Source organism: Pongo pygmaeus, chromosome 2, assembly GCF_028885625.2.
Source record: "Pongo pygmaeus isolate AG05252 chromosome 2, NHGRI_mPonPyg2-v2.0_pri, whole genome shotgun sequence".
In the NCBI taxonomy this organism is placed as follows: domain Eukaryota; kingdom Metazoa; phylum Chordata; class Mammalia; order Primates; family Hominidae; genus Pongo; species Pongo pygmaeus.
The window spans coordinates 188,949,836-188,976,827 of record NC_085930.1 but is presented as its reverse complement, the minus strand read 5'-3'; the positions used below and the strand labels follow the sequence as shown (position 1 = coordinate 188,976,827).

Sequence of the window (26,992 nt, the reverse complement as noted above, 5' to 3'; positions counted from 1 at the left end):
CCTCAAAGAGTTAGCTGCATTCACTATCTGCAATTCCCCTCCTCCCATTCTCTCTTCAACCCACTCGTTTCACCATGCTTCCAGAAATGTTACCACAGAGATCACCCAGGACCTTGATTCTCAGTCCTCAGCTTACATACCCTACAATGGTTATTGGAAAGTTGATCACTCTCGCCTCAGTAAGACACCTCCTTCTCCTGGCTTCCACTCCAGGCACCATGCTCTTGGCTTTCCTCCACCTTGACGGTCATGCCTCTCAGTCTCCTTTGTTGGCTTGTCCTCTCCCTGACTTCTTAGGTGGAAATCCCCCAGGGTTCAGTCCCTGGACTTCTATTTCCTGTCTTCCTCCATTGGTGATTGTACCCAGTCCCATTGTTTCAAATAGCATCTAGATGCCAACAAGTCCCAAATTTCTATCTTTAGTCCAGAACTCTCTCCCAAAATCAGTTGGATATCCAGCTTCCTACTCAACATCAACCACGGAGTTCTAATAGGCGTTTCAGACTTAACACATCTTAAACTGGACTTCCGGTCATCTTTCTCCACCATTACCACCCCAATCCCACTAAGCCTTCCGTATCTTAGTTGATTGTAACTACACTCTTCAGTTCCTCAGGATAAAAACTTTGGGGTTAGCTTTAGCTACTCTCAATTCCCTCATACCCTACATCCTACACATGAGGAAATCCTGCGGGTCTTACCTTTAAATGTATCGCAAATCTGACCATTCTCACCAGCTTCACTGCTGCCACCCTGTTTGAGCCATCATCCTCCTACCTTGCTGACCACAGGAGCCCCAACCTTTATCCTTGCCTTCCTACCATCTAGTCTGAACAAAGAATTTATGAAACTTCAGTCAGATTGGGTCATTGCTCTGCACAAGACCCTATAATAGCTTCCTATTGCACTTTAGAGTCAAGCCCTTCCCAAAGCCTCCCAGGTCCAGGCAATCTGGCCCCTCTCTGACCTTCTCTCCCATTACTCTCCCCATCACTCCCTTCTCTTGAGCCATACTGATCCTTTTGATGCTCCTCTGACGTAGCAGACACGCTCCCACTGTGGGGCCTTTGCACCAGCTAATTCCTCTGCCAAGCATATTCTTTCCCCAAATATCCCCTTGGATGACTCCTTCACTTCCTTCAAGTTTTGGTTCAAATCTCACCTCCAGATGATTTGTTTCCTAAGTATCCTATTTATACTGCAATCTGCACCCTCAACTCTCCTGTGTGTTTTCTTTTTTCCCTAGCACTTAATACCTCTTGTTATGGAATCTACTTATTTTTGATGTTTACTATCCGTCTCTCCTTGCCAAAAAATAAGACTCAAGAAGGGCAGGAATATTGTCTTTATTTACAGATACCTTCTAAGAAAAAAATACATAGCACATAGTAGATGTTTGCTATTTATTGAATGATGAGCCATGCTATTTAAATTGACAAAATTAACTGACTTAATGAAATTATCTCCAGAAAAATACTCTTGGAAAAAAGTCATCAATGTTGGTATAATTCTAATATTTTAAAAAATCTTTTAGATTAAAACAAAGGGTCAAAACCTCCATAGAGTCAATGCTAAATGGGTGACAGTGGTGATATGAAAATGCCCTGTGTTCACCAGATTGTCATATACTTTATGTAACTCACCTCAGGTATTATTATGCCTACTACACAGATGAAAAGACTGAATCTCAGGAAATTATGTGTTTACCAAAGTCACATAGCTAGTCTGTGTTGGAAACAGGACTTGACTTCAAGTCTGTATGCCTCCACTCTTGCAATTATACCACCCTACCTCCCTACCATACTGAAAGACTTTTCCTAGTTGATTTTTAAATGACTGGTTGCATGAGGGATGAGAATGGCTCACTGTTTCCTTTTAAATTTCCCACTACAACTGAAGTTTGTCACTGACAGCATTTGAAAAGCAGGACCAAAAATTCAACAGTGCATATTCACACTGGTAAAATCCCCCATTAGGCACGAAGAGATATAGCAAATGGATGTGAGCAGAAGGGGGCTTGCAAACACTGTCCCAAAAACTTCAGCATTCTCTGGTGGCAAATAATCCTTCAGTATCCCAATCATTCCCTCACTGTTTTATTCCCCTCATCAAAACATATGGCAGAACACTAAAGCTGGTTATTTACTTGGATTTTTAAAAATACATAGGTTCATTCTTCTAAAAAATTTGAGCATCGAATGGATTTTTAAGCACCAATTAACATATCCTATGTGGTAGGCAAAATAATACCTCAGCGAAGATGTCCACATGCGAATACCCAAAACCTGTGAATATGTTACTTTACATGGCAACAGCAACTTTGCAGATGTGATTACGTTAAGGATCTTGAGAAGAATATTCTGGATTTTCTGGGTGAGACCAATGTAATCACAAGGGTCTTTTTTTTTTTTTAAGATGGAGTCTCACTCTGTTGCCCAGGCTGGAATGCAGTGGCGCTCTCTCAGCTCACTGCAGCCTCAGCCTTCCAGGTTCAAGTGATTCTCCTGCCTCAGCCTCCCAAGTAGCTGGGATTACAGGCATGCACCACCATGCCCAGCTAATTTTTATATTTTTAGTAGAGGCAGGGCTTTGCCGTGTTGGCCAGGCTAGTCCTGAGCTCCTGGCCTCAAGCGATCCACCCGGCTTGGCCTCTCAAAGTGCTGGGATTACAGGTGTGAGCCACCATGCCTGGCCCACAAGGGTCTTTATAAGAGGGAAGTAAGTCAGCCAGGGGAGATGTGACAACGGAAGCAGGGGCTGCAGTGATGCCAATGCTGTGAGGAGACCAGGAGCCCAGGAAGGTGAGCAGACTCTAGAAGCTGGAAAAAGCAGGAATTGATTCTCCCTTATAGCTCCCCTACCAACACCTTGATTTTAGCCCCGTAAGACCATTTGCATAGTAATACCTGTATTATTTTAAGCCACTGAGTTCATGGTAATTTGTCACAGCAGCAATAGAGAACTCATACGCCTTAGAGACACAGTGTCATAGAAATGCCTAAGTCTCTGGACATAGCGTGTGCCCACTCTGCTTTTATATGTGTTAAGGGGGCCGTCAGCAAACCAAGATCCAGGGAACAAGAGAAAGATCTGTGACATGACATCCAGCAGATAAAGTCCAAGGCAGGAGACTCCGCCCTGCCCCAAATCCTCCCTCCTCCACAGAGGTAACAATGTGCCACCACTGATGGTCCACTGTGATGGCTGCCTGGTAACGCCAAGAACCCCTAAAAAGAAATAAGATTAGTCATTGTCTCAAGTTACCTGTTCCACTGACAGATGAAAACAATCAATGGCAGAATCCGTTTACTTGGCATTTTTCAAAATTAAAGAAAAAAAGAGCCATAAAGGGCCTCAGATTGTGAGAATAGCTTTTAATTTAAAACAATTGAAGCAATAAATCATCCATCTCTCTTTCCATCACAGGCAAATAATCTCCCAAAACATCTGATATAGTTTAACAACAACTGTGACTAGTGCAAAATAAAATAAATACAAACTCTTTCAGGAGCCAACATCAAAACCTGCTGGACAGGTGGGCACACGAACAGACTCAGCCTCTGCCAAGGCTGAGACAAGCGGCACATCGAGAGTGGCAGGGTTTGCACAGTGTTTCAACACACCCAGCTTTGAACAGACTCAACAATACCTGGGGAGGGGAAACCACAAGAGAATTTTGCCTACAATGAAACAAATATGCCCAACACCCTCATGTGGCTAATATCCTTGGCACCTAGAAGATGCTAGAAGAGCAAAGGTAGCAGCTCCCAGGCAAAGCTGAAGACAGGCAGTTTGGGGCTCATTTGCTTTTGTCTTTTAATTGGGATCATACATACATATATTGGTTTTTCGGCAGAAAAAAAAAATCTGCTTTCTGGGAGATGTTCTGTGCCTCACAGTGCTCCTGACTCCAGCAAAAATATTTGTGTTGTTTCTGTCTATTTAGATACTTTGCAGAATTGCCTTTCCTATTTACGGATTTCACCGCCTACTCCACACCATGTTAAGTCTAGAGTGGGGCTGTCCAATAGAAGTAAAACGTTATCCACATGTCTAATTTTAAGTTCCTTAGGGGCCACATTTTTTAAAAAATAAAAATGGGTGAAAAGAATTTTAATTTCAATTACATAAATATATTAAATTGTTAATATTTTACTTAATACATCCAAAATAGTGTCATTTCAGCATGTTATCAATATGAAATATTGGTGAAATATTTTAAATTCCTTTTTGGTACGAAGCCTTCACAATCTGCTGTGTATTTTATGTGTACAACACAGTCTCGATTTGAACAAGCCAAATTTTGAGTAGTCATCGCCACATATGGCTGTTGACTGCCACATTGAATAGCACAGGTCTACAGAGTCTTATGCAGACTCTTTTAGAGTGATTTATGGAGTGGAAAATCTCTGTAACACTGTGCAGGTGATCTCAGACACCAACTCAAGAGTACAGAACCTTGTTCTATAGCCTAGGATTTTTTTTATCTAAAGAAGGATATTATCACACTTTATCTAATCCCATCCCCTGGTCCTGCCCCTGCCCCCTGCCATCTCCCCACAGAAGGCCTGTACTGATGTGATTTAGCAACAGTGATGCCTACAAGATGACAAAGACGGCCTTTCTGTGGTAGACAATTTTGTCAGCACTTATTTGGGGATCACAGCTCTAGCTAAATTAGAATTTTGTTTCCCGTCCTCTTCTAGAATTTTAAAATATTCTATAAAGGTGACAGATTTAGTTGAAGGCAGTTCTGAGGCTTTTCTAGGAGGACACTTTAAATGGATTTTTTGTTTTGTTTTTGAGGGGGATGGAGCCAAAGTACCTCATGGACTGGAAAGTTGTTTGTTTCAAGAGTAGAAAAAAAGTGGGGCCGGACGCGGTAGCTCATGCGTGTAATCCCAGCACTTTGGGAGGCTAAGGCAGGTTGAGGTCAAGAGTTCAAGACCAGCCTGGCCAACATGGCAAAACCCTGTCTCTACTAAAAATACAAAAATTAGCTGGGCGTAGCGGTGTGCACCAGTAATCCCAGCTACTTGGGAAGCTGAGGTAGGAGAATCACTTGAACCCGGGAGGAGGAGGCTGCAGTGAGCTGAGATTGCACCACTGTACTCCAGCCTGGGCAACAGAGCGAGACTCCGTCTCAAGAAAAAAAAAAAAAAGTGGGATGATTACCCAAAAAAGTATAGCTAAGTGGAGCAGGAATACAAACAGAGGGGTGGCGGGGCCACTAAGAAAGACACAGGTCCCCAACTGGGGAGTATAAGCTGTAACAATGCAAAAATATAACATCCAAACCTCTAAGTGATCCCTCACATTTCACATGTCAGATCCTAGTGGTAACCACAGGAAAATAAAAATAAAATGTTAGGGCAAGAGAGGACTTTGGAGCTAATCTAGTCTAACCCACTTGTTTCAAATGAAAAGGCCCAGAGAGGTACAGTGATTCAGTCCCACCTCACTTAGAGTGGAGTCAGGATACAGACCCAGGTGCTCTCACTATGAATTGCAGGTAAGGCTCTGTTTCAGGTAAAGAGAATAAATGACTCAGGGAGCAAGAGGCTCGAGCTATCCCCATTGGACTTCCTATAGCCCAAAGTAAGCACTGGGAAATGTCAGGCACATTCTCTTGCAGGTAGGAGAAAGCAGCCTAGTCAATTCCAAAATATTGAAGCAACGTTGATGTAAAATGTCACTAACACATGATTCTTCCAATAGTCTTTTCTGCATACTTTTTTTTTCTTTAAAAGAAAATCCCAATCTGAACCAAACTGGATTTCTGATTAGTTATATGGGCATTTAGATCAACTGGCAAAATAAAAACTTTGATACATTACCTTTTCCAAAGACACATTCATTGGAATTCCACACAAATGGATATCAAAAGATATTTACAGAAAGAAAGTGCTGTCTTTCACACAGACACACATATGCAGGGAGAATTTCACAATGAGACCACCATGCCTCACATAGAGGACTCCTAACAGACTGATAATGAGTTGACAAAATCCACACGTTATTCCACTTTTCAGTCACAAGTAATCGTGTCTACACAAGTGTGAAATTAAGCAGTACATTCCAGACTTTTATAGGGGAACCTGCCTTGTATATATTGAGATACACATATAAATATGTTTTTAAGCAAGTAAGAAACCCATTATTTACTCCAGTTTTTCCCAACTCTCAATCTGAAGTAAAGAATAGCACATATACAAAACTTTGCCTTGTAGAAATAGCCCTTTGTGTTGTGAGGCAGAAGAAAAGGCAGCCATAGCACAATTTTTTACAACATGTCTAGGCATCAAAAGGGCTAGTTAATGAAATCAAACAATTTATAGCTTATGGTCTTAAATACTGATTTTACATCACTGATTTTTCAAAGTTTTATTACAAAATTTTTATTTTATTCAAAATACACATGCTATCTTTGTCCACATTTCAATCCAAACCACCCAGTCACCCCCAATTCCAAAAAACAGGTCTTTGTTTTATAACATCGCTGAAAACAAGCCATTTTTGATGCGGGTTTGGAGTCATTATTCTATGATACTCACTCTGCCCTAAGGGGACTGGATTTTGTAAGGCTGCTTAGTGTGGGGATGTCCATGGGAGTCAGTGACTCTCATAACAGAGTGGGACTGCTTTAGGAAATCCAAGTCAACATTAGGAGGTGACACCAGTGGGCACACTTTAGTAGAAAAGTACTGTACCGTGAGCTCCCTCCTTCTGCCAATGTCATTTGTTCCCCAATTGAGGAAAACAGAGGAGAAAAGGCAGGGAGCACCATCTACTACGAGCCACCATGGCATACCACATTCTACTCATTGAAGGTTCACTGTAACCAATCTCACTGCATCCTCAAAGCATGACTGAAAGAGAGGGCAGGTGTCATCATACCATTGTTGAGATGAGGACAGTGAGGCACAGGAAGGATGAAGGACTTGCCCAAGGTCCACAGTCAGCTAGGAGCAGCACCCAGGTCTCCAGGCCATGGGCCTTAGACACCAGGTCCCTTAGTCCCATGGCACCAAAGGATCACCTATGAGACAGGGCCCCCCATCACACCCAGAATCCTGATTGTTCACAGCTCACTACATCCTAATCCAGTGTCTGTGCTTTATTTCACCTGCTTGGTTCTGTTTATTTTACTACAGTTTCTAAAAAGATCCTTTCAACCAAACAAATACATGTTAAACAGACAGCAATAAATCCTTTTTCATTTGACCAAATAATCTGAAATGGCAACTCCAGAGACTCTAGAATTTGGTACAGACCAGTAAGAAAATTATAGAAATTACAGAATGCTATCATTCCACTTTTCATCACATTGGAAACTCTCATCTAATCACAGGTTGCAACTAAAATGCTGAAATAACCAAAATGGAAAGGATAGTCTTTCATAATGTCCTATAAAGTTTCTTTGCATCTAAAATCCTTAGAGTATCCAAGATCACACTGTTGGTCACATCAGATAAGCAATGAAGGCAAGTCAGAAGGTGATACACCAAAAAAGGGCAGAGATGAGACTCTGGCCCCAGAAAAACAAGGAAATGGAGGCAGATAAAGAGATCAGAGATGAGAAAATCACAGACAAATTTGGGGCACTTGACATGACTCCAAAGAGTTATCATGTGAGATGGTAAAAAGAGATTAGCTATTTTAACTAAAAATAAACACCATACCTTTTGGGGAAAGGGCTGCTGAGAAACAGAAAATTTACCTACCTTTGACAAAGTACAATATTATGCTGCTTGGGCATCTAGCATACACCAGCAAATGTCCCAAACCCAAGTGAATTCCTGACAGCACTTAAAGGCATAACTCAGCCCTTTTTACTCCTTAAAAATCTAAGTAGGGAACTAATCTTCTCGAAGGTTCCTGAGTCATAGTTTTGTTAAAATATTTACTTGCTTTTTTCAGATATGCTTAATACCAACTGTTCAGCCTTTAAAAAGCAACTTGTCACAGATTTTCTAGTGGACTCACTTTTCTAGTAAAAGTCTCACACTCTCAGTCACTCTCACACACATTCACACAATCGTATTATGAATTTTAATGTGACTTAAATTAAAAATATCTTTCATTGCAGAGGCTCTATTATGGACAGAGCATAATATCTACATGGATACATCAGAAATTATTGTATGTCATGAAAAAAATTATGTCACAAATAAAGCCCCACCCAACTGCTGATTTTCTATATGAAACACAAGTGGGCTTTTCATTTGTTGTGGGTAAGGCCACACCACTGGCCACATTACTTGGTTTCTCCAGAGGCCACTACCACTGACCCCCAAAGCAAAATAGAGGGCTGGGGGCACATCCCCATTTTTGATGTGCTGATGGCAGATCCTCCACCAGCAATATGAATACTTTTTTTGTTTTTAAATATCATCATCTTTTTGAACATTTATAAAAACTATCTACAATATAATAGTGTATCATCACTAATAGAAATTTCTTCTCAGTTCTATTTCAGAAGGTATCAACTGATCGTGCTCTTTAAATAAACTATAAATACCCCATATATTCCTTCATGTCTGGTTGTTTCAACTTCTTCTTCTTTTTTTTTTTTTTTTTGGCAAATTAAAAAGGCGTATGGCTTCTTCTCGCCAATTTTTATGTTTGAGGTTTAGCTTGGTATCCTGCGGTAAAAGTACATGTAGCCCAGGTCTTTAGGGGGCCTTTCTGAGGCACAAACTTTGTGGTCATTGTAAATCACCCATCTGAAAACAAGACAGAAACATTTGATGGATTTAAGTCAGTTCCAGGAAACTTTACAGAAAGAAGTTACCAAATCATATGGCGGCGCACAACACTTAACCATGATGTTTTAAGGTACTATACTCAAGTTCGTTGTATAAAAAGGGACAGAATGCTGGTAGGGAATCACAACTGCTTTCTTTTTTTTTAAGAGGCAGGGCCTCATTCTATTCCCCAGGCTGGAGTACGGTAGCACAATCTGAAGCTTCGAACTCCTGGGCTCAAGGGATCCTCTCGTTTCAGCCTCCGGAGTAGCTGGGAACACAGGCACACGCCATCATACCCAGCTACAACTGCTTTTTGATTCTTAAGCTCAATCAAAAAGTAGTTACTAAAATGTATCAGGAACCTCCAAACATTTTAACCTTTGATCCCATAATTCCCTTTATAGAATTCCATAGATAGCCTGAGAAATTGAGTCAAAGAATTATGTACAACAATGCTTATTTCAGTCTTAGGTATAAAGCTAGCTTAAAATCAGAATTTTAAAAAAATCCATGCAGTGAACTATTATAGAACTATTAAAATTTCTTCAAAGAATATTTGGCGAAGTGAGAAAATAACCATGATATAATATGAAATGGGAAATTACTGGTTAAAAAATTGTATGCACTCTGCACATACTTTAAGCTTTTAGTTAAGTTGTAAATACATGTGTTTATTTATATGTAATATGTGTGTATATAGACATATATACACTTTCTTCCAGTGAGACAATAAAACAAAGAAAAGCATATCAAAATGTAGACAATGGTTATTGTTAGGCTTCCAGGGTACATATTCTTTGTATATTTTTATATTTATAAATTATTTACAATGAATTTTATTGCTTTTAAAATTATAATTAAGCTACTTTTCTTTTAAAAAGCATTTTTACTTTATTTCCTTTGACTTCATTCCATAAAGTGCTTTTAAAAGAGCTATCGTGTTTGTAATAAAAACAATTCACTACAAAGATTAAGTCCCAGCTGGGTGTGGTGACTCACACCTGTAATCTCAGCACTTTGGGAGGCCAATGCGGGTGGATCACTTGAGGTCAGGAGTTTGGGACCAGCCTGACCAACATAGTGAAACCCCATCTCTACTAAAAATACAAAACTAGCCGGACATGATAGCACATGCCTGTAATCCCAGTTACTTGGGAGGCTGAGGCAGGAGAATCACTTGAATCTGGGAGGCAGAGGTTGCAATGAGCTGAGATTGTGCCATCGCACTCCAGCCTGGGCAATAAGAGTGAAATTCCATCTTAAAAAAAAAAAAGAGATAAATTGCTGTGCTCAACTATTTTATCAAGTTAAGAAGACAAAACTAAAAGACACACCACAAAAGAACACAATGGAGTCCAGCTGGGAAATGGCCACTCCTGCAGTGGGAGCCACGGAGCAAGAGGCCACACTCAGGCATTTCTCCAGCATCCACATGGCCTGAGCACTGCCCTCAAGCAGAAGTGCCAACCCACAGGCTACTCAGTTCAGAGCTGCAGGAAGGGCACCAGTGGGGCCTGTAGGGATCCCGCCCAGGGAGAAGGTTCTGAAGAAAGCAGCAGCCTTTCATTCCACAACTGTCTCATTTCCGGTTCACCACACACTTAACAATTCTACTTAAGAAGGCTGAGAAGCCAACTGCAAGGCTGTAGCAAGGCAAAGCACTGAAGGTTTAGAGCTGCCAGATAAAACACAGGTTACCCAGTTACATCTGAGTATCAGGTAAGCAATAAGAAATTTCAGTAGAAGCATGCCCCATATAATATTTGGGACATAGAATATTTGAAATTTATTTATACTAAAAAATTATTCATTATTTATCTGAAATTCAAATTTAATAGGGCATCCTGGTTTTTCTTGTCTTGTTTCCTTTTGTTGGCTAAATATGGCAATCCTAGGGAGGTTCCAATTACAGCATACATTCTGCTGCAGGATGCATCTTTATTTTGGGAGGTCACCTTGGTATGATAGTTGAAAGTGGCTTTGAATACCAGCTCTGACACAGCTACTTACTAGCTAAGGTCAAGCTATTCAGCCTCCCTGAGTCTCGGTGTCTTGATGTATAAAAGGGCGTTAACAGTATACCCTTTACAAGACCAATGTGAGAACCAAATGAGATCACATACAATGTACCTAGGAGAGTGCCTGGCATATAGTAGGTACTCAATAAATCACAGCTATCATTTACCTTCTAAAAATGACTCACCTTCCTTCCTTTTTGATATGGCAAATGTAATGACCACTCATTGTGGATGTTCCCATGTGACTGATGAATGCAAATAGCTCATATGCTGTGAAAGAGGAAACAACTCAGTTACAAGGCAGCATTTCCAGAATGAAGAGCACTTCTGGTTAGAATTTAAAACCAACCATAGTATAATCCAGCAACTGTTTAGATTTGAAAGACAAGGTCTATTTACCTTGCTATGTTGACAACACACACATACTCAGAGTGACACTAAACTCAACCTGCAAATTTGTGATCACAAAAATAGGACATAAATTATCAAAGCACAGCTGATGTTAAATTCAAATGTGGAAAGGGATTCAAAAAATCCCACAGCCCGGTCTGGTGGCAAGCTTATGGATCTAAAAGGGTAGTCCTGGCTCCATCACTTCCAAATAGCACGAAGGTGGACAAGTTGTTTCCTCTTTCTGAGCCTGTTTCTTTATGGGGATTTAAAAAAAAAAATCCACCCACTTTGCAGGGTTGTATAAAACTTAAATGAGCAATTCAGACTGAAATACCAAACAAATGTCAAAACTATGAGGAAGAGAGCAGATAGCTGTCATCATTTATAGAAAAGGATAATGCTTTGTGCAAGATTTTTCACTTGCTCATGATTATAACTTATGTGGGACCAAACTTCAGGCTTCATGTTTTCTGAACAAAGAGATATATGGCCTCTGAGAGGGTGAGACCAATGTTTATTCTCTAACAGGTACCTCTTGCATCAGGCCCAGTACTCTATGATATCCATGTTGAATCCATTTTAGTTCATGTTGTCAAAGTAGCTTCCATGGATAAGTACCAGTCCACTCAGCAAACCGTTACAGACTACAATGAGGTAGTATGGAAACTGAGATAGCACATTTACAAGACTTTAGAGTAAATGAGAGTAAAATGTATGTCTATTGAATTTAATAAGGAAAAAAATGGGCTTGCATATTGATTTTGCTAGTGCTCCACTTTTACTACATTTTCCAAAAAAATTATTGGTTCTGGACAGAGCTTTTCTTCTACCCCTCTGTCTCTCATTCTTTCTCTCCTGCTTTTCACTCAGGCTCATTCAACTTACTCAGCTATCAATCCCTAGTCCTCATCTTACTCACTCTTCAGCAGCATCACATACTGTTGATGACCTCCATTCTCAAATAATTGCCTCCAGGACATGACTCTTTTGGTTGTACAGCTGCCTTACTGCCTTACTGCTTCCCTTCATCTCCCTGACCTTTGAATTTTGGTCATCTGGGGTTCAAATCTTCTTCTTCCTCACTCTATCCAGACTCTCTTTCTCTCTCTCTCTCTCTCTCTCTCTCTCTGGCTGATATCATGTTAGTCTTATGGCAGTAAATCATATTGTTTTCTTAATTTCATTTCTGGAATGTTCATTGTTAGTGTATAGAAATATAATTTGATTTTGTATATTGATCTTGTTTCCCGCAACCTTGCTGAACTCATTTGTTAGTTCTAATCGTTTTTTAGTCGATTCCTCTGGACTTTCTATATATGAGATCATGTCATCTGCAAATAGAGACAGTTTTACTTCTTCCTTGATAATCCAAATAACTTTTACTTCTTTTTCTTGCCTAACTGCAATGGCTAGAACCTCCTGCACAATGTTAAACAGAAGTGTCAAAAGGGGGCATCCTTATCTTCTTCCTGATCTTAGGAGGAAAGCATTCAGTCTTTCACATTAAGTGTAAGGTGAACTGTGGGGTTTTTGTAGATACATTTTATCACGTTGAGGAAGAGCTCTTCCCTTCCTAGTTTGCTGATCATTCTCCCCTCAGCCTTATCTATCTCAGTCAATGGCAATTCCATTCTTCCAGTAACTCAGGACAAAATCTTGCTTTCTCTCTCACACCCTTTATCAGCAAGACAAAGTCCAATCCATCAGCAAATCCTGTATCTAGAATCCAAATGCTTCATACAATCTCCACTTGTAACCCCTCATGCAAGTCACCATAATATCTTGTCTGAATTATTATAATGGCCTCTTAATTGGACTCCCTGCTTCCTCCCTTTCCTCCATCAACTATTCTCACCATAGCTGCCAGAGTGGTTTTTTTTTTTCTTTCTTTCTTTTTTTTTTCTTTTTACAAACCCTTGTGTCAAAGGCTGACTTTCAATAGATTGCAGCAAGGGAGCTGCTCTGCTATGTATGAAACCCCGACCCAGAAGCAGGTCATCTACCAATGGTTTAGCGCCAGGTTCCCCATGAATGTGCGAGGGCGTGGCTGCCTTTCTGGCTGCACTCTGTTGTTCTCTTTTTTTGTTGTTGTTGTTTGACATGGAGTCTCACTCTGTCACCCAGTCTGGAGTGCAGTGGCGTGATCTCGGCTCACTGCAACCTCCACCTCCCGGCTTCAAGTGATTCTCCTACCTCAGCCTCCCAAGTGGTGTTACAGGCATGTGCCACCATGCCTGGCTAATGTTTTTGTATTTTTAGCAGAGACAGGGTTTCACCTTGTTAGCCAGGATGGTCTCAATCTCCTGACCTCATGATCTGCCCATCTCAGCCTCCCAAAGTGCTGGAATTACAAGCATGAGCCACGGTGCTAGGCCCATTAGTCTTTTTTTTTTAATGGAAGTCAAATTGTGGTCATTACTCAGCCCCCAAAACCCTCCAGTGGCTCTCTGTATCTCTGAGTAAAATGTCACTCTTGCAGTGGCCTGTGAAATCCCCTTACCTCCTCCCCTCATCCCCCTTACTCTGGTCCAGCTACCTTGGCCTCCTGGCTGCTCCTCAAACATGCTTGGCAAGCCCTGACCTTCAAGCTGTTATATCTTCAAGCCTTTATACCTACTGCTCTTTCTTTCTGAAACTCTCTTTTTTCAGATGTCATGTGACTCCCTCATCACTTCATTGAGATCTCAGGTCCAAATGTCACCTCATCAGAGAGGCCTTCTTGAACCTTCCTTATAAATAGTAACCCTCCTTCCACCCCCGCCCTCTCTTCTGTTGCTCCCGTTTCCCTTATCCTGCTTTCCTGTCCATACAGCAGAAAGTAACACCTGCCATGTCGCAGTCTTTTTTTTTTTTTTTCTTTGAGACAGAGTTTCACCCTTGTTACCCAGGCTAGAATGCAATGGCGTGATCTCGGCTTACTGCAACCTCCGCCTCCCGGATTCAAGCAATTCTCCTGCCTCAACCTCCCGAGCAGCTGGGACTACAGGCACGCGCCACTATGCCTGGCTTTTTTTGTATTTTTAGTAGAGATGGGGTTTTGCCATGCTGGCCAGGCTGGTCTCGAATGCCTGACCTCAGGTAATCCACCCACTTCGGCCTCCCAAAGTGCTGGGATTACAGTTGTGAGCCACCATGCCCAGCCGCCATGTCACATTCTTACTTGTGCATGTATTTATTGTCTATTAGCTTTTACCCCAGGCTAGAATAGGCTCCATAAGGACAGGGAGTTTGTTTTGTTTACTGAGTATTCAGGCACAGAGAACAGTGCTTTGCACACTGTAGGTACTTAATAAGTATCTGTTAAATGTATAAATAAATGAATGAAGGAAGGAATGACTCCTTTCACTTCATTTCCTCACTTGTTTTGTATCTTCTTACAGTGTATATATTTTTGTAAACCCCCAGCAAAGCATAAATTGGGGTATAAACTGGTGAAATAATTATTTAATCAGAAATGAAACAGAGAAGATTGCCTTTCCCATGATTAACTAAATTTCTGTTGCTAGCTATCACATCAACTGAAAAAAAAAGAAAAGAAAAAAATCCCAGGTTTGAAATCAGAAGCCAGGCAAAAACAGTTGTAAATGATAATCATTTTGCCTGGTATTTATTTTTTGAAACAGTGATCCAGGCACCTTACCCTTGTCTGCCCTCCAGTTCTATCTCCCACACTAAGAACCCACCTTTACCTCCCTATGTAAGCAGGAAAGGGAGTGAGCTGAGATCCTTGTGTTTCTTGGCCCCTCTTGGCTTTTTAAGCCCTTTTGGAATAATTCCATATCAAATTCCTAATCTTAAATTTAAGAGACAGAGTGCTGCTCTCCCAAAAATGTGGCTGCTCTCTAAGAATTTTCATGAAATGAAGAGAGGATACAGGCCAGGCATGGTGGCAAACGCCTGTAATCTCAGCACTTTGGGAGGCCAAGGTGGATGGATTGCTTGTGCTCAGGAGTTTGAGACCAGCCTGGGCAACATGGCAAAACCCCGTCTCTACAAATAGAAAAAAATTAGCCAGGCATGGTGGCGTGCACCTGTAGTCGCAGCTACTCTGGAGACAGAGGTGGGAGAATTGCTGGAGCCCAGGGGGTCGAGGCTGCAGTGAGCGGAGATCACACCACTGTACTCCAGCCTGGGCGACAGAGTGAGACCCTGTCTCAAAAAAGAAAAAAAAAAAAAAAAAGAGAGAGAGAGGATACAATACCCCAATCAACGCTTTTCCCCACAAGGATGTCCTGCAAAACAATGGCTTCAGCAATTCAACAGAGTGTTGACTGAGCACTTCCCACCATAAGACAGGGTCACATCAGTGAAACACAGCACAGATACCAACACAGCCAATGGGTTGACAAAACAGACAAGACACAGAAAAAGGACAAATCCATACATCCCAACATATCCAAAGATGTCACTAAGCCCCCTCCAAAAGCATTTTCCTCTCTTTGTTTAAAAACAACCCATGTACATACTCAGAACCACAAAAATGAAATTTAAAAGGTTAGCATAAATCTTAGTCCTATTATTTAAATTAACCATGTTTATCAATATAAGCAACTGCTCCATGCATTATTCACGACCTCCTGCTAGGAAACAACAACAAAAGAGAATCTCTCTCAACACATTTGCAAAAACTAAACAGGTAATAAATCTCAATTTATATTTGTCTCCAAAGAGAAAGTCAAGGTGAATTCACAAGAGAGAGAAGCTACTGTTGATTCTTCTCTAAGTTCCCAGAGATGTCCTCCCAAAAAAAAAAAAGCACTCTAAAACACACTCCAAAAAAACACACACTAAAAAATATTTAAGTTTTTCTGATGAAAGTCAAAATTTTGAAATGTTTATCTCATCTCAAGCTGCCTTTTCTATTTACTTAAAAAGGAATTTCTAAGATTTCAAAAATGTTAGAAAAACTTTCAACAGAAAAACCTTCAAAGTACCTGGAAGAATTAGACAAAATTGACAAAACCACTATGTCTCACATCTAGTGGACAGTGTCCCTCCAAACGGGCAGAGTTAAACTGTGTCTGAAACTAACATTCCTCCTCCCCACAAAACTTGTCCTTTTTGAACTCCAGGAAAATCTTCCCAATCTTGCTAATAAGAAGATTTTTTAACATCAAATGTTAACACTACCATCCCTACCCAACCTAACAGCAACTGTACTCTTTGATTTTGTTATTTGAGAAAGGACTGTTTTTAAAAAGTTTATGAAACTTGGAAGGTGAAAGAGGTGGGCAGCATACCCTTTCAATGTCATATAGAGGTAAGGCCACCCAAAGATTATCTAGGGGAGGGATTGGCAAGTGACCCATTAGCCAAATCTGGCCCCCAACCTGTTTCTGTACTGCCAAGGAGAAGAAAGGGGAGAAGAATATGAGACAGACATGTATATGGCCCACAAAACCTGAAATATTTATTATCTGGTTCATTAGAGAAAAAAGTTGCTGGCTCCTGATCTAGGGGGATGAACTTAGTTCATCTCACTATTTACTACTTGATATAGTTTGGATATTTGTCCCCTCCAAATCTCATGTTGAAATGTGACCCCCAATGTTGGAGGTGGGACCTGGTGGTGAGAGGTGACAACGTGCTGGCAGCCCTTGCTCGCTCTCAGCACCTCCTCGACCTCGGCATCTGCTCTGGCCACTCTTGAGGAGCCCTTCAGCCCACCGCTGCACTGTGGGAGCCCCTCTCTGGGCTGGCTGAGGTTGGAGCCAGCTCCCTCTGCTTGCAAGAAGGTGTGGGGGGAGAGGCACAGGCGGGAACTGGGGCTGCACACAATGCTCGCGAGCCAGCGCTGAGTTCCGGGTGGGCGTGGGCTCGGCAGTCAGGGGCTTAGCACCCAGGCCAGCATCTGCGGAGGGGGCGCCAGGTCTGCCAGCAGTGCCAGCCCGCCGGCACTGCACTCGAATTCTCACCAGGTCTCAGCTGCCTCCCTGCAGGGCAGGCCTTGGGACCTGCAGCCTGCCATGCCCGAGCCCCCCCCACGGTGGGCTCCTGCATGGCCCAAGCCTCCCTGAGAGGCACCGCCCCCTGCTCCACGGCGCCCAGTCCCAGTGACCGCCCAAGGGCTGAGGAGTGCAGGTGCGTGGCGCGGGACTGGCGGGCAGCTCCACCCACGGCCCTGGCACAGGATCCGCTAGGCAAAGCCAGCTGGGCTCCTGAGTCGGGTGGGGACTTGGAGAACTTTTATGTCTAGCCAGAGGATTGTATATGCACCAATCAGCACTCTGTGTCTAGCTTGGGGTTCATGGATGCACCAATCAGTACTCTGTGTCTAGCTAATCTGGTGGGGACTTCGAGAACCTTTATGTCTAGCTAAAGGATTGTAAATGCACCAATCAGCACTCTGCGTCCAGCTCAAGGTTTGTAAATGCACCAATCGGCACTCTTTATCTAGCTAATCTAGTGGGGACTTGGAGAACTTTTGTGTCTAGCTAAAGGATTGTAAACACACCAATCAGCACTCTGTGTCTAGCTAAAGGTTTGTAAACACCCTAATCAGCACCGTGTCTAGCTCAAGGTTTGTAAACGCACCAATCAGTGCTCTAGTTAATCTAGTGGGAACTTGGAGAACTTTTATGTCTAGCTAGAGGATTGTAAATACACCAATCAGCACTCTGTGTCTAGCTCAGGGATTGCAAACGCACCAATCAGCACCCTGTCAAAACGGACCAATCAGCTCTCTGTAAAATGGACCAATCGGCTCTCTGTAAAATGGGCCAATCAGCAGGATGTGGGTGGGGTCAGATAAGGGAATAAAAGCAGGCTGCCTGAGCCAACAGCCGCAACCTGCTTGGGTCCCCGTCCCCACTGTGGAAGCTTTGTTCTTTTGCTCTTTGCAATAAATTTTGCTGCTGCTCACCCTTTGGGTCCGCACTGCCTTTATGAGCTGTAATATTCACCGCAAAGGTCTGCAGCTTCACTCCTGAGGCCAGCAAGACCACGAACCCACCGGGAGGAATGAACAACTCCAGACAGGAGGAATGAACAACTCCAGACGCGCAGCCTTAAGAGCTGTAACACTCACCGTGAAGATCTGCAACTTCACTCCTGAAGCCAGTGAGACCATGAACCCCCCAGAAGGAAGAAACTCTGAACATGTCAGAACATCAGAAGGAACAAACTCTGGACACACCATCTTTAAGAACTGTAACACTCACCGCGAGGGTCCGCAGCTTCATTCTTGAAGTCAGTGAGACCAAGAACCCACCAATTCCGGACGTAATGGGAGGTATTTGGGACACGGGGGTGGATCCCTCATGAATACCTTGGTGCCCTCTCCTGGTAATGAGTGAGTTCTCACTCTATTAGTTCAAGGGAGAAGAGGCTGTTTAAAGAAAACATGACACCTCTTCCCTCTCGCTTGTTCTCTCTCTCGCCATGTGACACGCCCGCTCCTCGTTTGCCTTCCGTTGACTGAAAGCTTCCTAAGGCCTCTTCAAAAGCAGATCCAGCACTGTGCTTCTTGTAGACTCTGAAGAGCTATGAGCCAAACAAACCTCTTTTTTTAATATAAATTACCCACTCTCAGGTATTCTCTTACAGCAATGACTATAAAACTACTAATACACTACTGATTAAGGATCTCATACTTAGTGATGTTACCTGCTAACTTGTAGATTTTTATCTAGTAAAGATACAAAAAAATTCTGTCCAGTAGAACACATATCCTCAAGGATGTATAGATTTATAAATTGGGGTATAAACTGGTAAAATAATTATTTCAAGGATTTATGGTCCTGAAAGACACTGACTAATTTTTAATCTAACCTGGCAATCTCATTCTAACATTTCTTTTTTAAATTGTCTTTAAATATCCTAGTTCCACAAATGTTTTTAAACCAGTAATAACATCTGACTGATTCTCTCATTAGTTAATGAGTTTTTTAAAATCTGTGATATGTGTTCATTTTACATTTACCTCAAAGTCATGATCTTGCCTTTTGGAAAATTATGCTTTAACAAGTGTAATGACCAAAAGCAACTCTGGATTCAGAAGTGTCTTTACATGAATTTAATTTTGTAAGTCATTATAGCATCTAAAATATTTACAAAGCAGCAGTATCTCATCAGGGCATGATACATTATTTAGTTAGTCTACAGACAGTGCTCAGAACACAGAGACATCAAAAGACTCCCTAAAATAACTATCGAGACCCCAGAGGCACTGCACTCCTCTGGTGAGAGAAAATGGGTTCTCATCCAATGCTCTTTACTTGATTAATGTGTGTCATTGCCTATCTCTAACTCCCTCTGTACAAAGCGGGGGAAATAAAATTGCCAACTTACTAACATTTGCCTCATAAGCACCCAATATCTGGGTATTTATCTGGGATATGCTTTTCCCCCACAAGGTATTCATGAGGGATCCACTCCCATGACCCAAACACCTCACACCAGGTCCCACCTCCAACAATGGGGTTTGCATATCAACATGAGATTTGGAGGGGACAAACATCCAAAGTATATCAAGCGCAATATACAACAAGTTCAATCTCTCCAACAGCTTGATTTCCCTCATGCCCTCTCTGAGAAAAAAACAGTTTGGGAGGGAGGAGTATTTGGAGCTTTCAGAAATTTCTGAATTCTCAAAAAGAGAAGACAGACCTAGGTAAATCAATAACATTGGAAGGCAGCTGATAGCAACAGAATTGTAAAGGGTCTACGAATTGCTTCCCCCAACCCTAGCCAGCTCAGAATTACCAGTCTCTCTGTTACAATGCCGAATGCTCCAAAAGGCATACACTTCCTTCCAAGTCTAATAGTTCTCCATCATTTGTCCTGTGTAAATTGTCCAGTGTAAATTAGTTTACTCAAGAGTGGCTGCCTCTTAACTTTCAACGGCACCGCTGAAAAAATTAGGAACTGCAACAAGTGCTAAGTGGGAGAAGAATTAGCACCAGTGGCATGAAGTGTCTACGTGACTTTCCAGTCGACCACTGGGGCTTAGCTTCCCTGGGGAGCTGCACCTTTTGCCCTCTAGATCCTCTTCTGGGTGGCATTCCTCAGGGAGCTCAGCACCTTAGGAACCCCAGCGTTATGCAAATGAATGCCTCTCTGCTCCCTGGCTGGAAAATCTCAGCAGCATCGGAGACATCTAAACCATTACACCAAAGTGGCTAAAGGAGCCAGAGCAGGTTCTGAGTAGTCACAGCCTAATCACATGTTAATTTCACTGGCAATCAGTAAGTTCTTTTCTTAAGAAAAATTAAATGCTCATTAAGTGAAACATGAAAACAGAAATGATTTTGCACATAGCAGAAGCCCAGATAGGTCAGAGTGACGGCTTGATTTCTAGCTTTGAAGTTTTAAAAAACTCAACAGAAAGTTAGGTGCTAGCCCTGAAATGTGCAGAACATGGTAGAAAATAGACTCTCGCCTCCATTCCAATACAAAATGTGAAATAAGATGACTCAATCGGGGATAAAGGAAAAACTGCACAGCCTTCAAAATCAAACAGGCCTGAATTCTAACCTGGTTCTACCACTAGCAAACCGCTTAGCTTGTCACCACTTCCTCATCAGAATACCTCCCTATAAGCAGCGAAGGAAAAGTGGTCGAGGAAGTGCCTGGCACAGAGGAGGCACTCAGGAAACGACAGCCACTATTTCATCAAGTGTTAATAGCACTAACCTTTTTAAACAAACTAGATGCCATTTAAATAATCGTTTCATGCAATAGCATTACTTCCTCATTCAGGAAAATGGAAACAGTGATTTTTAATTAACATATTCCTAAAATGAAAAATTTGATACATGTGCTTCTTTAATCCCTATCCTTGTAATAATCGCTTTTTTCCACTTCATAACACCTACCTTATTATTTCAGTGTTAACCTGGTGTGACAAAGTCCCAGTAGCCACGCCCCTCCTTCTTAAAGCAACAGTAACCTAACACTGCTTTTAAGGTGGTAATTCTCAAGTTTAAGCTGCATCAGAATCACCTGGATGTCCCGTTAAAACACAGATTACTGGGCCTTGCCCAGTGTTCCTAATTCAGCAGATCTGAAGTGGGGCAATATAAGTCCTAACAAGTTCTCAGGTGATTCTACTGGTCCGAACCACACTTGAACCAGTGCTTGAAGGAGATAAACCCATCCCTTCTCAGCTCAGGTGAGAGGATGGAAGATGTCTCCACCCTCGGGTTCTAGGAGTGAAGCCCATAATGCAGGCCTGAATCAACCTGCCTCAGTGACTTGGAGTAGGACAGGGCACATGACGGAGTCTCACAGAGTCTCAGGCTCTCAGGACCTTTGCTGAGAACTCTGGGACAAGACTCAGCTAGATTTTAACCTGGAAAGATATAGTTGTGGGAGGCGCAGCAGCCATCTCGTGCCATTAGGGAGAGCCTGTCTGGGACTGGAACCAACCTAGAGGAAGCAGAGCCAAGGGGCCCATCCGGCTAAAAGGGTTTGAGTCCTGAATCATGGCAGGCCTGCAGCCCAGTTCCCCCAGGACTTGCCAGCTTTCATGAGAAAATATTTCCCTTTTTGCTTAGACAGATTTGTCTTGGACTTCCTGCCACTTAAAACCCTGAAAACTGAGGTTGTTTTTATTTTGTTTGTTTTGGTTCCTCAAACACCAATTACCCCTACCCTTTAATTGTATTCAATATTCTCGGCTGGGTGCGGTGGCTCACGCCTGTAATCCCAGCATTTTGGGAGGCCAAGGCAGGCGGATCACAAGGTCGGGAAATCGAGACCATCCTGGCCAACATGGTGAAACCGCATCTCTACTAAAAACAGTACAAAAATTAGCTGGGTGTGGTGGCACGTGCCTGTAATCCTAGCTACTCGGGAGGCTGAGGCAGGAGAGTAGCTTGAACCAGGGAGTCGGAGGTTGCAGTAAGCTGAGATGGCGCCACTGCACTCCAGCCTGGTGACAGAGTGAGACTCCATCTCAAAAAAAAAAAAAATTCTCAAGTCATATATCTCAGTCAATTCACCAACCAGAAAAAGTAAAAAGAAATGACTTGGGAATTTAAACAACCTAGCTAAACAGAACACACACCTTCCCAGGTTAACCTATAAATTTAATGTAATGCCAGTCAAACCCCTAGAGAATGGCCAATTACAAAATCGGTACCTTTATATAATTTAGTAGCAATAATGTTTAATATACAATGGGGAAAATTTGTATTCATAAGTAACTGTGAAAATGTAATTTTGAGATATAACTAAACTAGAAATGCCCAGCATAGTTATGAAGAAAACCATACAGCTTTGCAAGAGTTAGAACAGGGGTGAATAAATCAAAGGAGAAGCATATGTTTCTGGCTAGAAAAACTCAATATTGTAAAGTGATCAGGTAGTCCCAAACTAATCTACAGTACATGAAACGCTCATAAAAATCAATAAAAGAAAGCTGACAACCTCAATCAAAGTGGGAAACCGGCCAAAGGAAATAAAGAAGCTGTTAACACGAGAAGAAAAACAACTAGGCAATAAAAGTACAAAAAATATAAAAGCACTCAACCAAAAGCACTGCTGGGGAAGGCTGGGGAAACCGGAGAGCCACCAGTGTGACCAGGATGTGGCCCCCTGCTGTGTTTATGGAGGGTCATGTGATGGTTATCTGCATTAAAACCTTAAAAATATGTATTTTTCACTCACAAACTTCCCTTCCAGAAACTTACCATTAACAAATAATCAAATGAAGACCCAAGGTTGTTTATCACAATATTATTTTTAGTAGAAGAAGGAAAGAAGGAAGGGATGGAAGGAGGAAAATGCTGAACAAGCTTTTATTCCCTGGATAGGGATTACATTAGGTGTATGCTGTATTTCTGTGAATTGAATTCATCCTTTAAGAAACTCATTATTTGGCCGGGCGCAGTGGCTCACACCTGTAATCCTAACACTCCAAGAGGCAGAGGTGGGCAGACTGCCTGAGCTCAGTAGTTGGAGACCAGCCTGGGCAACATGGCGAAATTCCGTCTCTACTAAAAATACAAAAAATTAGCCAGGTATGATGGTGCATGCCTGTAATGCCAGTTACTTGAGAGGCTGACGCATGAGAATCACTTGAACCCGGGAGGCAAAGGTTGCAGTGAGCCGAGATCATGCCACTGCACTCCAGCCTGGGGAACAGAGCAAAACTCTGTCTCAAAAAAAAAACAAAACATTATTTAAAAATCATAGTGGTCATCTTCTGAATGTGGAAATAGCTTCATTATTTGAAACTCTTTCTGTAATAATGCGGTCTTTTATTTAAATGATACCTAATTAACCTAGAATTAGGTAAACTATGGTACATGTTTATAATAGAATATTGTTAATATATGTTCAACAATATAGATTTATATACATGTACACTTACATAACTCACAGCCTAATCATAGCCTCATGACATGTTAATCACATGTTAATTATACTAAAGGAAAAGCAAGTCACAAAATAGCAATGTATAGAATAGAATGTTCTATTTAAACAACCTTGGATTTATATTCATTTTTATACGTTTGTCTAAAAAGGTCTAGAGAATATAAACAAAACATTATTTTGTCATTATTGCTGGGGAGTAGGATTGTAATTTTTAATTTTGTCTTTTCATATATCTATATTTTCTTAAGTTGCTATAATTAATATATATCCTTCAATATAAATGTTAATTTTTTTACAAAGAAAAAAGAAAGCAACAACTCACAATATGAGTTTGGGTGCTAATATAGTAAAGTACAGGAAGTCACGTTTTTCCCTCCCTTTGATTCATGCAATGTAACATAGTAGTACACTGCCAACCCTTCTATATAGAACTTTGTGGAAGCAGCAAAAATGCTATCAAAGTCTATTACCTCCTGGCATTCACTTAATTCTTCATTCAACCAGTTATTTGCTGATCACTCACCATGGGCCAGACACAGTGCTGGGGGGAAGCTACTTTGAAAACATTTGTCGGTCTGTAAAATCAAACTCAAAATGCATTTGGCAAATTAGGTTTCTGCTTTTCTGTCTTCATAATTAAATGTTTCATCTACTACTGCCTTTATATCCTGCATATCTTGCATGCGATTTCTAAGTGCACCTCATAGTGCTCCTTCGCTACCCTCACCCTCAATCCCTTGGGTTTGACCCATAGTGCCTTAAAGGGTGCCTGGCAGCATCCTATTCAAGGATGCACCTGAAAATCCAGCAGTGGCAGGAATATCTACAGATCACTCTGAGGTAGAGTAAGCCCTGAGGAGATGATGTGGCTGTTCTTTATCATTACTGACCATCTGTGAGAGAGTGGCTGCTGCCTCCAAGCTCCATCAGAAGAAAGGAAACCCTAAAGATCAGACCCGCCTTCCCTCTGCAACCAAACCTTGGCAGCTTTACAACAGCCCCATCTTGTGGTTAATTCCTTCCGCAAGGACTCATCCTCTCCAAGGAAAAGTCCATTATGGAAAATCAATGAAGCAGTGAACTGATGGACGTGTAATACATGATAAATCCTGCTCATGCATTATTGAGTGACCTGTCTGTTATAGCTTTAAATATTTTAGGCAAGCTAGTAATTTCTGAAAAGTAATACCAGATACTTTAAATGAATACGGAAATTGGGAGAACTACATCTCATCCTTTTCTTATCCAGTTGGCATTGAAACAGTTTTAGTGATGAAATTCCTATTTTATATTTAAAAAAAAAAAAAAAAAAAAGACAGTTCCCTCCCACCATCTCTCCCTAGTTCTATATCAATACGTACATGTTAGGTCTGGAAAGAACATTAATGAGTAGATCTGCCACTATATGATTATAGGAACAAATGCTGCTAGTGTAGATTTAGTTAAATACAACTGTTATTTACTCAGTACTTTCTATGTGTCTAGCACCATGCTAGACACCATGAGTTTATAACAGCCAAATGGCCTCTGTCCTGGGCAAGCTCCTAGTCAAATGGGAGACACAAATACCTACAGAAGTAATTTTATTGCAAGATCAACTTGATACCTCCAACAACAGAAGAACTAACAATGGAGCGTGGTGGCCCGAGCCTCCAGCTACTCGGGAGGCTGAGGCAGGAGAATCGCTTGAACCTGGGAGGTGGAGGTTGCAGTGAGCCAAGATCGCACCACTGCACTCCAGCCTGGGTGATGGAGTGAGACTCTGTCTCCAAAAAAAAACTAACAATGCATTACAGTGGCTACAGGCACAGGCTCTGGAGGCAGACTGCCTGCACTGGAGGTTCTATCCATCACTAGCTATGAGACCTTGACAAGCTACTACTTAGCCTTCTCTATCTCAGGTTCTTTGCCTGTAAAATGGGGATAATAATGGTATGTACCTCATAAGGTTACTGTGAGGATTAAAGATGGCACAAATGTAAGTATTTTTCATACTGGTATAATTATTACTAGCATATGAGGTAAGCATGAGCTGATTATGACAAGGATCTAGGAAGGCAGACCAGAGAAATGGAATCTGTGGCCAAGTTCTAAATAATGATGAGAACTTTAGTGTGCAGTGATGGGAGAGAAGGCTCATTTCACAAATAGGGGTTAACCTGAGTCTGCAGGTTAAGTGAGAAGAGAGTTGTTGACAGCTAAGTAGGCTAAGAGTGTGGCTACAGTCCCAGGCATCCCAGCTGCAGGTATAGGGAGTATAGAAGTGACACTGGGAGACCAGGTGGCCTGGGATCTGACTGGAGGAGATGCTGAATGCCAAGCTAAAGAGCCTGAATGTTATTCTACAGGCAATGACAGCCCAAGAAACAGGATATCACAAAGGTTAAGAATAAGGATTCTGGGTTTGAATCTTGGCTCCATCTCTTAAGAGCTGTGTGGCCTTTGGCAAGGTACCCAACCTCTCTGTGCTTCTATTTTCTCACCTGTAAAATCAGTTGTAGTGAGGATTACATGAGTGTTGATATGCAAAGTGCTTAGAACAGTGCCTGGCACATAGTGACATACATAAGTGTTTGCTATTAAAAGGCAGAACAATGGCCTATGGCACCTCTTCCTGTCATCCTGAGACAACCCTTCAGGATATTATCAGTAGTTGGTATGGGTAAGGATATGATCAAGGATGAGACCACTTTGCTACTACTCAAAAAACACTACCATGAAGACAAATGTTCTCTTTTTGACAAAAGCTCCCATGGTCCATGAAGAAATTTTACCTCAAAGGAACAGACAAAATCAAAGTTGGCTCTCAACTTAGGCACACACATGACCAAGCAACATGATTCTGACATGACTTTATCAGATCACCGGGGCCTATGCAAAGTGGCAAACTGTACCATTTCTAAGAAGACGGGATCTGGCCAGGGGCAGTGGCTCATGCCTGTAATCCCAGCACTTTGGGAGGCCGAGACAGGCGTATCACGAGGTCAGGAGATAGAGACCAGCCAGGCCAACATGGTGAATCCCCGTCTCTACTAAAAATACAAAAATTAGCTGGGTGTGGTGGCGGGTGCCTGTAATCCCAGCTACCTGGGAGGCTGAAGCAGGAGAATGGCTTGAACCCGGGAGGCGGAGGTTGCAGTGAGCCGAGATCGCGCCACAGCACTCCAGCCTGGCAACAGTGTGAGACTCTGTCTCAAAAAAAAAAAAAACAGCGAAGAAGATGGGATCTGTGCTGACTTTTGAATGATGGCAAAGGCTTGACTTTATCGTGGCGGGAGGGAAGGGCATGAGCTGAATGTATACTCCTGACTGCTCAGACAGCCTCTAAGGCAAGAACTTACTTCCGGATCCATCCTTGACTCTAGGTCCTTCAGGCTTGGCCTCAGAAATAATGTTTGCATTGGCATTATTCTCCATCTCAATCACAAAATCACTGTCTTCTTCAAACTCAGGGTGGCTAAAGATCCAATCCAGTGCTCTCTCCAGGTTATTATTCTAACAACAAAAAAG

At 41.9% G+C, this 26,992-nt stretch overlaps 1 protein-coding gene across 3 annotated transcripts in view; it reads right to left on the bottom strand.

Annotated features, from left to right (window-relative positions):
* Nucleotides 1–3,359: 3,359 nt before the first annotated feature.
* USP13 (ubiquitin specific peptidase 13) overlaps nucleotides 3,360–26,992 on the bottom strand; it is a 134,900-nt gene continuing 111,267 nt past the window's right edge. For all 3 annotated transcript variants that reach the window (XM_054479442.2, XM_054479443.2, XM_063662454.1), the window contains 3 exons: nucleotides 26,824–26,977; nucleotides 10,954–11,038; nucleotides 3,360–8,726 (listed from right to left, as the gene is read on the bottom strand). In XM_054479442.2, coding sequence (XP_054335417.1) covers nucleotides 8,633–8,726; nucleotides 10,954–11,038; nucleotides 26,824–26,977 — 333 coding nt within the window. In that variant the 3' untranslated portion in view covers nucleotides 3,360–8,632. The remainder of the gene's footprint in view (nucleotides 8,727–10,953; nucleotides 11,039–26,823; nucleotides 26,978–26,992) is intronic.